This window comes from Trachypithecus francoisi, unplaced genomic scaffold (genome assembly GCF_009764315.1).
Source record: "Trachypithecus francoisi isolate TF-2019V2 unplaced genomic scaffold, Tfra_2.0 Lachesis_group12, whole genome shotgun sequence".
Taxonomy (NCBI): domain Eukaryota; kingdom Metazoa; phylum Chordata; class Mammalia; order Primates; family Cercopithecidae; genus Trachypithecus; species Trachypithecus francoisi.
Window position 1 is genome coordinate 81,485,233 of NW_022681457.1, and position 13,696 is coordinate 81,498,928.

Below are 13,696 nucleotides of genomic sequence, written 5' to 3' on the forward strand. Positions count from 1 at the left end.
CTCATTAGGAGTTTAACCTTTTTAAAAGTATGTGAGTTTTTTTCATTAGGATCATTTTTGCATTTATCGTTGCTGTGATTACAAAGCTGCAGTGGTTTTAAGAGGTCTTCCCCGACCCTATTTTTCCCATACTTGACTAACACACAAAAAGTGGGAGTTCTCTTCCCTCTCCTCCAGAAACACAACTACAATGATACAATAATAATAGCAGCTACAATTTTTTGCATACACTATGTAGCATATATCATTTTAAGTGCCCTGTATGTACTGCTGTATGTAATTAAATCTAAGATGTCAGTTTTTAAGAACATCATTATTTTATGCACCACTAAGAAAAAACTCTACCAAGTAAACTATAAGATGCTTTTTATCACATGCAATTTTTATTAAATAGATATTAAAAGAGCTTTCTTAGATTTTTATTATATATCACTTCTGTGCCTACATGAAGATGAAATAAATTTGTGAGTGTATTACCAAGTGAAATAGATATGTAAAAGTAGTCCTAAAATGCCTCTTTATAGTCTGACTCTTCTGAGCTGCATTTAAATTCAGAGTTGTCCATTTACAATATTTCCCTCTGTACCATTGTGAGCACTGAGATACAGCATTTCTTAAAAGAAGCTGTGAAAGTTGCCAGTACCAAAAGGGAGTCATTTATGTCAAACTCTAACGAAATGGAGTCAGGGGAGGCCATGAAAAAGAAGCCCTTATGTATACATCCCCATAACAAGACTTATCACAGGAAATTCCTGCACATAGACCAGTAACACAAACAACATTTGTGTTATCACAAGAACTTACCACAAGAACTTCAGGACTTATCACAAGAACTTCCTCAAGACCGCTGTATTCTAGGTAAGCCACTTGCACAAGGACATTTATCTAGCAACAAGTGTCTCCACCAGTGAACTGATGCCAGCTCCTGCAACAAGCCCCTGTAACCTATGATCTTTGTTTCAAAATACCCTATGTGGACTTCTTTTTTTTGTCTTTAAAAGTTTCCTGGTGGGGCATGGTGGCTCATGCCTGTAATCCCAGCACTTTGGTAGGCTGAGGGGGGCAGATCACTTGAGGTCAGAAGTTCAAGACCAGCCTGGTCAATAGGGTGAAACCCCGTCTCTACTAAAAATGCAAAAATTAGATGGGCATGGTGGCACACCCCTGTAGTCCCAGCTACTTGGGAGACTGAGACAGGAGAATCACTTGAACCCGGGAGGTGACGTTGCAGTGAGCCGAGATCGCACCACTGCACTCCAGCCTGGGAGATAGAGTGAGACTCTGTCTCGGGAAAAAAAAAAAAGTTTCCTTTTGCCCCAGATATGCATATGGTTGCCATAGCATGTGTATCCCAGATTGCAATCCCTTTGCTATTCCCAAGTAAACCCTTTGCTTTGCAGAGTTTGTCTCTTTGTCACTCATTATAGGCTGACAATCTGGTGTCAGAAGTGAGAGGGAAGCAAGCTCACCTTGGAGAGACTGGTGGCCCCAGGAATAGAGTACAATACCCACCTGAGCTCCCTGTGCTCTTCATTTTCATGAATCACCTTTTTGTTTCTGTCAGTCTCCTCACAGATTTTGGACTCACTCCTTTCAGCTGAGCGCTGACTTTATTCAGGATCCAGTTTAAGGCCTCAGGGACATCATCCATGTGGTGAGTACTCTTTTGGTTTCTGCACACCTAATTTAAAATTTAGGTTAGCTAGATTTTTCTTGTTTCTGAACATCTTCCAAGAGCAAAATAACATTCTAACAGGCATGAGTCAACACTATTTTGACTTTCTGTCTATTGGAGGCACACAAGTATTGCAGCTGCATGTGCAGGCACCAGACCAAAAGGTTAGAAGCACCCCAAGAATAACCAAACAGAAATGTTGTTTGTGTTCCATTTGCAACTAATACATGGCAAGACAGAAATGTAGGTTGCACCCTGTTTGCGCTAGTATATTTGTAGAATTTCTCCTTTTGCTCTTGAGAGATTAATAAGAAACAGAATGGGATCCCAGATTCTAAGGTATGCAAAGACAGTGCTCCTTCAGAGACTTTAGCCGGCCATGTTCAAACATTATGGCCCATTATCTTGCATATTTTTAGACTGATGGGCAAATTATGCCAAAGAAAATTTAAAATTACAATGACTATTATGTAGAACATTCCATATGAACAACACTGCACTTTAAGAAGGGCATTTAAAAATGACGGCTCCCAAATTAGGTCCACCAGGGATACCTATGGAGGTGCAGAAGCTCCTAAAAAGATTTCAAACATTTTTATTGCCTCTTTTAAAAGACTCTTCACAGAAGACCAAGAGCTTCAGTAACTTAATTTATTTTTTTTTAAGACACAAAAGAGTAGAACAGCTAGTGTTAGGGACTCCCTTAACAGGATTAAAAATCTAAAATCAGAACAAAGTTCAAATCCTTTAAACCCGCCATAAATTCTTTTTTCGGTAAATGTACTTAGCTTGGGAAAGAAACACTTGCAAAAATTAGTTTGAATCATTTGTATATTTGCAGCATGATAAGAAGGTCTTTTTTGTTTGTTTGGCCTTCTCTCCTAAGTTGAAATGGAACCATATACTCAGGGAGAAAAAAAAGGAATTGAATATTGCCAGGAATATTATTTGCTGTTTGTCTCAGCTGAAACCTGATTATAGGATATTTTTAAAGGACTTTTTAAGAGCTCTATCATCATAAATCAGTTTAATTGGAAGCTTGTAATTTTGGTGGAGGTGGGGGGGGAGCTTTCTGTTCTCTCTATTGGATCCTGCTTCTCCCATGAAAACTTCTCAGTCCACTAAGCCCCTCTTCTCGGACCGCTGCTGGCTATATGCTGTGCCCCATCTGTCTACTTTCTTTCTCGTGGGCATGATTTTTGGCTATTTAAAAATTGAGCAAATGAAATATCTTAAAGGTCTTTTCTACTAATATTAGTAAAAGGCATTATTTGGGCTGGGCGCAATGGCTCAAGCCTGTAATCCCAGCACTTTGGGAGGCCGAGACGGGTGGATCACAAGGTCAGGAGATCGAGACCATCCTGGCTAACATGGGGAAACCCTGTCTCTACTAAAAAAATACAAAAACTAGCCGGGCGAGGTGGCGGGCACCTGTAGTCCCAGCTACACGGGAGGCTGAGGCAGGAGAATGGCATAAACCCTGGAGGCGGAGCTTGCAGTGAGCTGAGATCCGGCCACTGCACTCCAGCCTGGGCAACAGAGCGAGACTCTGTCTCAAAAAAAAAAAAAGGCATTATTTGAATTGACTGAGCGATAAATGAGCATGCCTAAAACTGCTAGAAATATAGGAACTAACCTAACATGCTTGTCGAGTCCACGTGACTTGGATGAATCTTTGGCAAATGAGACTAGCTTAATATTATCGGTTTAATGAAAACAGCTGTGTCTTCTGGGTTATCAGTGAAACACTCATGTATTTTACTTTAGGGTTCCTGCTTCAGCGATGACTGCCTGACATGCTCATGATGTATAAATGGTTATCGGGGAAATAACCTGAAATGATGGCTAACTTTGTCTCTAATGTCTCATTTAATTTTCATGAGTATTCTAGGCATAACTGTTAAAAAAAAAAAGTGATCTAAATAGCTATAACTTGGATAAAGTTTATAAATGAACTTTTTAACAACAATAATGTTTTATAATATGTCTGCTTAAAAACTGTTTCCTAAGGCCGGGCACAGTGGCTCACGCCTGTAATCCCAGCACTTTGGGAGGCCGAGACAAGTGGATCACGAGGTCAGGAGATCGAGACCATCCTGGCTAACACAGTGAAACCCCATCTCTACTAAAAATACAAAGAAAAAAAAAATTAGCTGAGTGTGTGGTGGCGGGTGCCTGTGGTCCCAGCTACTCAGGAGGCTGAGGCAGGAGAATGGCGTGAATCCTGCAGGTGGAGCTTGCAGTGAGCCCAGATCATGCCACTGCACTCCAGCCTGGGCGATAAAGCAAGACCCTGTCTCAAAGAAAAAAAAAAAGGTGTCCTAAATCTCTTTAGTATCTACACCCTTAGAATTTTGCTAGGTTAAATTAAATGATAGCTATTCATTGAATAAGTAGATTATTTCCAATTAACATAAAATACTAAAATATAAATTCCTGAACTTAAGTTTAATTTTATTTTTGGCTCTTAAAATTTTATAAAAAGATTAAATATATTTGGGTCTGTTAGCAAACATGAAAAAATTGTTCTGTGAGGAATCACCTGTTTCTAGAAATTATAAAATGATAAGACAGTTTACAATGCTTGCTAGTTTTTATTGAAAATTAAGGTTCTAAGAGTTTGTAAAATTCTAATCAATATATGGCAATTAAAATTAAAAAGGAAAAGGAGAATAACTCCATATGTGAAGAAAGTAAGACATGTTTTTGGTAAGTAAAGCTATGAGGTATGAAAGATGAGCTTTTTGGTAAGGAAGGACTAAAGGTGTTTGGATATTTTGTTTTGTTTAGGAGGATCCATAGGAGTTTGCATTTACGTAGGATGGATATCATTATGCATTCACAGGTTTCATGTTTACAGTCACAAAATTCACACTTCTCCAGGGCTATGTAAATTCTTCTCCTCCCTGTTATAATAGAATCCAAAGGATCTTGAACTGTTTGACCACCCCACAGACCACTTTGATGATGTCATGTTAACTGGACCTAGTGAGCAAAAAGTGGCAGAACTCTGAACACCTTGGTAAGACACATATGTTTCAAAGGGCAAGGGATGACTCCTACAAAGTTCAACTTCTTTTAATGAAAAAATCTTTCACAAAGTTAGAAATAGAAGGCATTTTTCTTAATTTGATAAAAACCTATAGCACATTGTACAGACTTAACAGAATTTTAGATCCATTCCAGTAAGATCAAGGACAAGGGAGAAAATGCCTGGTATCCCAGTTAAGTGTTTAACATGATGCTAGAGGTCCTGGTCAATACAATGAGAAAAATAATAATTGTAAAAATGGAAAGGAAAAAATATATTATTACTATTCACAGATGATATGAGCATACACAGAAAATCCAAAATAATCAAGAGACTAAAACCCATATGAGAGTTAAGCAAAGTGTCCAGATACAAGATCAATTTACTAAAAAAATCTGTGATTGATATTTCTTCCAAAAGTGCATAACCTGAATCTAATCATTAGGAAGCATCAGACAAGCCAAAATTAAACAACATTCTAAAAATAAAGTGGCTTGTTGTGGTGGGCAGATGTCCATGTCCTGATCTTTGGAATCCATTAATATGTTAGATTACATGGCAAGCAGGCAATAGGATTGCAGATGGAATGGAAGTTGCCAGTCAGCTGATTGTGAGATGGGGATAATCCTGGATTATCCAGAGGGAGCACCTATTGTAATCACAAGAGTCCTTATAAGTGGAAGACAGAGACAAAAGAGAGAACCAGATAGATGGCAGCACAACGTTGCTGGCTTTGAAAATGCAAGAATGGAGCCTTGAGCCAAGGAAAGGAGGCGACCTCCAGAAAATGGGAATGGATTATCCTCTAGAGCCTTCAGAAGGAATACAGCCCTGCCAGCACTTGATTTGAGCTCAGTGAGACCCACTTCAGACTTTAAATCTCCAGAACTGCAAAATAATTAGTGTCATTGTAAGCCACTAACTTTGTAGTAATTTGTTACAACAGCAATAGGAAGTTAATGTACTAGCACCTTCAAACACATCAAATGTTTTACGGCAAAAAAAAAAAAAAAAAAAAAGATCCGGCCAGGCACAGTGGCTCACGCCTGTAATCCCAGCACTTTGAGAGTCCAAGGCAGGCGGATCACGAGGTCAGGAGTTCAAGACCATCCTGGCCAACATGGTGAAACCCCTGTCTCTACTAAAAATACAAAACTTAGCTGGGCTGGTGGTACGTGCCTGTAATCCCAGTTACTCAGGAGGCTAGGGCAGGAGAATCGCTTGACTACAGAAGTCGGAGGTTGCAGTGAGCCGAGACGGTGCCACTGCACTCCAACCTGGCAACAGAGCGAGACTCCCTCTATAACAAGCAAACAAAAAAACTAAAGAGCCGAGCGCGGTGGCTCACACCTGTAATCTCAGCACTTTGAGAGGCCAAGGTGGGTGGATCATGAAGTCAGGAGTTCAAGACCAGCCTGGCCGACATGGTGAAACTCCATCTCTATTAAAAATACAAAAATTAGCCAGGCTAGTGGTTGCGAGCCTGTAATCCCAGCTACTTGGGAGACTGAGGCCAAAGAATTGCTTGAACCCAGGAGGCAGAGGTTGCAGTGAGCAGAGATCACGCCATTGCACTCCAGCCTGGGTGACAGAGCAAGACTCCATCTCAAAAAAAAAAAAAAAAAAAAAAGACTAGGTCAGGTGCAGTGGCTCACACCTGTAATCCCAGCACTTTGGGAGGCAGAGATGGGCTGATCACGAGGTCAGGAGATTGAGACCATCCTGGCCAACACGGTGAAACCTCATCTCTACCAAAAATACAAAAAATTAGCCGGGCGTGGTAGTGGGTGCCTGTGGTACCAGCTACTTGGGAGGCTGAGGCAGGAGAATGGCGTGAACCCGGGAGGCGGAGCTTGCAGTGAGCCGAGATTGCGCCATTGCACTCCAGCCTGGCAACAGAGTGACACTCTGTCTCAAAAAAAAAATAAATAAAAAATAAAGACATGGCAACTGGAATCAATCCTGGAATAAAAATCTTCTTTTGCTATAAAGAACTCTGTTAGAAAATCTGGAGGTATCTGAATAAGGTCTGTAGATTACAAAATAGTAGGTATTGATGTCAATTTCCTGGTTTTGATCATTACATTGAGGTTATTAAGATAATGTTCTTGTTTGGGGCCTGCATATATGCTGAAATACTTAGAAGTAAAGGAGCATCATTTCTACAACTTACTCTTGAAAATTCAGAAAAGGTATATACATACACACACACGCCAACAGAGAGAGAGAGAGAGAAATATGTGAAGTGTTCATTGGGTTTTTGTATTATTGTAGCTTTGTTACAACTTTTCTGTAAGTCTAACGTTATGAAAAAATTAAGTCAAAAGACAAAGCTTTTAGTCCAAGTTGTAGCAAAACAAACACAACAAAACCCAGAATACTTAGATTTGCCGACATCTGGATTTATTTCTAATAACTGGAGGAATGTCTACTTTCAGTAGGAGAATTCCACAGTTTTATTGCATACATAAGCCTTTTATACTAAATATTGGCGCTGGTAATCTAAGATCAGTTAACTTTTAGGGGTCAAGTTGTTCAAACCAACATTTCCGGATATCGTGCTTTCATACGCAGACAATTTGCTTCTATTTCAGGTTTGGTCCAATCACATTCATTCTTGTATTTGGCTATAAATATTTTATACCAATTTTTACCTAATAGTAAAATCATGAAGTGGCAGGATAATTTCCAAGAATACAGTCTGTTAATAGGTTTTGCCTAGTTATATGTCTCTTCTGTTTCAAGAATCCTTCACACTTAATACCAAAGATTCTCAGGCATGTCCTCATCATTCATTGCATTTCAATTGTGTGCTTTGTAGGATTCATTGCTTACCACTGTCTCTGGTACTATTCAGCTTCTCTATCTTGAGAGTCTCAATTCCCGTAATTCACAATATGAGATATACAGATGGCTAATAAAAACGTGGACACATGCCCAACCTCACAAGTAAAGAATTGCAGGCTGATATGGTTTGGATTTGTGGCCCCATCCAAATCTCATGGCGGATTGTAATCCCTAGTGTTGGGGGTGGGGCCTGGTGGGAGGTGATTGGAGCATAGAGGTGGTTTCTCATGAATGGTTTAGCACCATCCCCCAAGTGCTGTTCTCTTGATAGAGTTCTCATGAGATCTGGTTGTTTAAAAGCCTGTGGCACCTGCCCCTTCTCTCTCTTCCTCCTGCTCCAGCCATGTAAGACATACCTGCTTCCCCTTCACCTTCTGCCATGATTGTATAATCAGTTCCCTGAGGTCTCCCCAGAAGCAGAAGCCACTATGCTTCCTGTACAGCCTGCAGAATTATGAGCCAATTCAACCTTATTTATTTGTTTATTTATTTATTCATCTTCTGAATGGAGTTTCTCTCTCGTTGCCCATACTGGAGTGCAGTGGCATGATCTCAGCTCACTGCAACCTCCACCCCTCTGAGTTCAAGCAGTTCTCTTGCTTCAGCCTCCCAAGTAGCTGGGATTATAGGCACCCACCACCACACCCGGCTAATTTTGTATTTTCAGTAGAGACACGGTTTCACCATGTTGGTCAGGCTGGTCTCAAACTCCTGAGCTCAGGTGATCTACCCACCTCAGCCTCCCAAAGTGCTGGGATTACAGGTGTGAGCCACCGCACCCTGCCTAAACCTCTTTTCTTTATAAATTACCCAGTCTCAAGCATTTGTCTTTTTTTGGCAGGGGGGCCAACAACATGGATCAGGCATTTCTTTTTTTTTGAGACAGAGTTTCACTCTGTCGCCCAGGCTGGAGTTCACTGGTGTGATCGCCACTCACAGCAACTTCTGCCTCCCGGGTTCAAGCAATTCTCCTGCCTCAGCCTCCCAAGTAGCTGGGATTACAGGCAAGTGCCACCATGCCTGGCTAATTTTTGTATTTTTAGTAGAGATGGGTTTCACCATGTTGGCCAGGCTGGTCTTGAACTCTTGACCTCAGGTGATCCATCTGCCTCAGCCTCCCAAAGTGCTGGGATTACAGGCATGAGCCACTGTGCCCAACTGGCTTTTCTTTTTTTTTTTTTCTTTTTGCAGTTTTTACATTTATTTAAACAGAAAACGTGCACACCAGCTGTCTACTCATTTTCTTCACTGCGCAGCCTGGCATTGGGGTTGGTGACTCTGATGGCCAGCTGGGCGGCTCTTTCCACGATGGCTTTGCGGTTCTTGGAGGAAACATTGTGAGCAATCTCGGCACAGTAAGATTTGTTGCACATCAGCAGCACTTCCAGCTCCTTGACGTTGTGGACCAGGAACTTCCGGAATCCACTGGGCAGCATGTGCTTTGTTTTTTTGTTGCTCCCATAACCAATGTTGGGCATCAAGATCTGGCCCTTGAACCTTCTACGAACCCTGTTGTCAATGCCTCTGGGTTTCCGCCAGTTCCGCTTAATTTTGACATATCGGTCTGACTGGTGCCGGATAAACTTCTTGGTTCTTTTTTTGACGATCTTGGGCTTCACAAGGGGTCTGAGGGCGGCCATGATGCCGAGGAGGAGATGGCTGCCACCTCCGTAGGCAGCGCCGAGGAAGAGAGAAGGGCCCAGCTGGCTTTTCTTTATAGCAGCGTGAGAATGGACTAATACACAGACTTAAACAATAAAATGTTATTTTCCATCCATTAACCTGGCTCTTTCTGTCTTCTTCGGAATAATAGTAATGTTGGCAAAGATGAAGTGAGAAGGCTACTCTTGTATGCTTTTGGTGGGAGCATAGATAGATATATTTTGGGAAAGCAATTTGGGTTTATATTCAAAAAGCCTTAAAAGTATATACACTCTATGTAGTGGGTATTGTTTTTGCCTGTCTTGCAACCATTGTCCCTCAATCTCGCAATAGCATCTTAATTTCCTTTGAGGAAATATAGACTTGGTGGGATTTCTTATCAAAGTGCCCTGCTCTCCCTTACCCAAGAGGAGAGCATATAACCCAAGAGAAGTTAATCATATTCTCTTTGCTGAGAATTTGAATCTTGAGATTATAGAGCAAGAAGTCAACAGATGGTAGTAGTAGTAGCGCTGCAGTACTATCACTACAGCTAATATCTACTAGTCAGTAGACATCCTCACTCTGTCCTGGGCACTATCTTGAGTGTTTTATATCCTTATAAACAGCTGTATAAGTAAGGTCCTATTATTAGCCCTATTTGCAGATGGGGATGATAATGGTGACACAAAGGTCAACCATCACTGAGGATACTTTAACGATACTGTATTAGTTATTTGCTGCTTCACAACAGATTACACCAAAATTCAGTGGCTTAAAATAACCGGTACTTATTATCCCACAGTTACTGTAGGTTCTTCGCTGATAGTTCTAGCCTGGGATCTCTTGTGAGATTGTACTAAAGATGTCAGCCAAGGCTGAAGTCATCTGCAGTCCCAGCTTGACAGAAACAAGAGGATTGACTCTGAGATGGTCCACTCGTGTGGCTGGTGGCAGGAGGACTCAGTTCCTCACCACCTAGCCCCCACTCCGCACCCTGGGGCTGCTTTACTGTCTTCATGACATGGCAGCAACAGGTGATCAAAGACAGGTGAAAGCCACAATGCTTTCTATGGCCTAGCCTCAGAAGTCACATGCTATCATTTCTAGCATATTTTATTCAGTAGAACTCACGTCACTAGGTATAGTTCACACTCCCCTCTAGGGGAATTAGATTCCAGCTCTTGAAGGCAGGAATGTAGAAAGATTTGTGCACATATTTTAAAACTACAGGTTGAATATTCCTTATCTGATACACTTGAGACCAGAAGTGTTTCAGATTTTGGATTTAGATTTTTTGGCAGATTTTGGAATATTTCTATATATACAATGAGATATCTCTGGAATAGGACCCAAGTCTGAACATGAAATTCATTTATGTTTCATATATATCTTATACATATAGCTTGAATGTAATTTTATAAAATATTTTAAATAATACATGCAACCCATCACATGAGGTCAGGTGTGAAATTTCTACTTGTGGGAGTTCAAAAACTTTTAGGCTTTGGAGTATTTTATATTTTGGATTTTCAGAGTAGGGTTGTTCAACCTGTACCACTAACACCATCCATTGGTTGTGTTACATAGATCAGCAGATTTTCCCTGCTTCCCATCTTATCTATGGACTTGTTCAGTCTTTTCTTTGATCCTTTGAATTACATTCCCCTAAAAAAAATTATCTCCTTTTTATCTTAAGCTATTTCTCTTGCTTTCAACAACAACAACAAACAAAAACAAAGAACAAACAAACCAAAAAATACCCACTCAGTCACTGCAATGCTCAGTCACCGCATTTCTGGAGTTCTCCTGTCTTAGCCCAGGTCCCTTAAAAAAGATAACCTGAGGCAAAGTTTACATGCTAAATCTTTCTTGGAAAGTACAATCCAAGGGCAATAAGAGTGAGGGGAAAAGGGAAGTGAAGCGGGGATAAAAGAAAGCAAATATAAGATGGTGCATCACCGAACTTCACAAGAAGGCCCAGGCAGCTACGTGGTCATGCAGAACAGCTTGCCACCAGAGACAGACTCTGAGAATTGTAATAGGGGCATTTGGGTAGATTTAAACCCCCTTGAGCCCCCAAATTATACTAGTTCTCTTTTGCCATAAAAAGCAGCCCTTCCTCTCATCTGAAGGTGTTAGCTGCCCCTTTCCTGAAGATTCTATAGTTACCTTGCTAGAGGTAGTCACCTTGAAGAGGCATACTGATTCTTTTCAAAATCCATATGCATGATCCATCATTCCTTCCAGGCACATAATAATACTCAAGTTGCAACAGACCCAAAGAGAAAGAGAAGGACTACAGGACTACAAAGTGTGATTCAAGAATAGGAACCAAATGGATGATTGAATAAAGAAAATGTGGTATATAGGCTGGGCGCACTGGCTCACACCTGTAATCCCAGCACTTTGGGAGGCTGAGGAGGGTGGATCACCTGAGGTCAGGAGTTCGAGACCAGCCTAGACAACATGGTGAAACCCCGTCTCTACTAAAAATACAAAAATTAGCCAGGCGTGGTGGCAGGTGCCTGTAATCCCAGCTACCAGGAAAGCTGAGGCAGGAGAATCCCTTGAACCCGGGAGGCAGAGGTTGCAGTGAGGAGCTGAGATCATGCCATTGCACTCCAGCCTCAAGGACAAGAGCCAGACTTGACTCAAAAAAAAAAAAAAACCGTGTGGTATATATACACAATGGAATACTATGCAGCCATAAAAAAGAATGAAATCATATATTTTGCAGCAAAATTGATAGAACTAGAGGCCATTATCCTAAGTGAAACAACTTTGAAACAGTCAAATACCACACGTTCTCACTTATAAGTGGGAGCTAAATAATGTGTACACATGGGGCATACAGTGTGGAATGACAGACATTGGGTGGAGGGGTGGGAGGAGGGTGGGGGATGAGAAATTACTTAATGGGTACAATGTACACTATTCAGGTGAGGGATACGCTAAAAGCCCAGATTTCATCACTACTCAAAATATCCATGTAACACAACCACACTTGGACAACCTTAAATTCATACAAATTAAGAAAGAATAGGAGGCCAGGCACAGAGGCTCATACCTGTAATCCCAGCATTTTGGGAGGCTGAGGCAGGAGGATCACCTGAGGTCAGGAGTTCAAGACTAGCCTGGCCAATATGACAAAACCCAATCTCTACTAAAAATACAAAAATCAGCCGGGTTTGGTGGTGGGCGCCTGTAATCCCAGTTACTCGGGAGGCTGAGGCAGGAGAATTGCTTGAACCCGGGAGATGGAGGTTGTAGTGAGCCGAGATCGCACCACTGCACTCCAGCCTGGGTGACAAGGCAAGATTCTGTCAAAAAAAAAAAAAAAAGATATCAAAAACACCAAAAGAACTGCAAGGTTTTGCCAGTATACATTTTGCAAGGCTATACTAGTAAAAGCCTGGGAAATATTTACGGAAGTGGATTACAAGAGAGAGAGAAAAATGTAATTTTTGATTGCACTGAATTCATTGATACAGATATGTTAACTGAGAGTGGCTATAACAGCTTACTGGGCTGGCTAACTGAAACTTGGACTTAATGGTGGCCTACATTACATTAAGGAGAAAGGCCAAAATTCCTATACACTATACAATAAGATGCCCAAAGACAGAGAGCTAGGAATGTCAGTCAATAGGGACCTCTAGAAGCAGAATGCATTTACCCAGTGGAGTTAACAACACACCTCCACTTTCTTCACTCAAAGCTATATCAACTCTCCAGTCCTCTATCAAAATCTAGCCTGCTAGGACCTAATCACTTCACCATTTCATGGGAGATCATGCTGGCCTACTACACTGATAAAATCATATTGATTGGACTAGGTGAGTACTACTTAATACCCTAGACACGGTGGTAAGACACATATATACCAGATGGTATGGAACAAATCCCAAACAAAAACTAAGGAATCTATCATCTTAGTGAAATTTCTTGCTTCCAGGGCTCTCTAGCACATCAAAATATCCTTTATAAGGTGAACATGAAAATATCCCTTGCAAGATTAAGGATAGTTGTTGCATCTGGCATCTCCCATCGCAAAGAAAGAAGCACCACATATTAGACTTTGGAGGCAACATGGGTCTCATTTGGGCATGCCATGTGGCCTATTTACTGAGTAAGCCATAAGGGCTGCCACAAGGGGGCAGAGTGGGGTTTTGGAAAGTTCCCTGGCTTCAAACAGGTGGATGGCGGGGGTCGGGGGAATCTTGAGCCTATTTTCTCATATGTAAAATGAAAATAAATACCTTCTTTGGAAGGCTGTGGTACTGTAAAATGAGGTAACAGGTGAAAAAGCCCTTTAAAGTACACATCTTCAGGTGTTGGCTGTACCACTCTGCCATTTGATGCTATGCCAATGACAAATTTTTTCGGCCCAGAGTAAAAATGATTCCCTAAGAATTGCCAAAAATCCTATTTTTTCTATTGAGTTGTATCATGGACAGAAAAGTGCCTATGAAACATTAATGTAGAGTTTAAAGAATAAT

General features: G+C 41.1%; 1 protein-coding gene across 1 annotated transcript; it reads right to left on the reverse strand.

Annotated features, from left to right (window-relative positions):
* Positions 1–8,735: 8,735 nt before the first annotated feature.
* On the reverse strand, positions 8,736–9,255 carry LOC117092744 (60S ribosomal protein L32). The gene has a single exon (XM_033226815.1). It carries the CDS (start codon positions 9,191–9,193, stop codon positions 8,786–8,788), a length of 408 nt encoding a protein of 135 aa, XP_033082706.1. The 5' UTR covers positions 9,194–9,255; the 3' UTR covers positions 8,736–8,785.
* Positions 9,256–13,696: the final 4,441 nt, after the last annotated feature.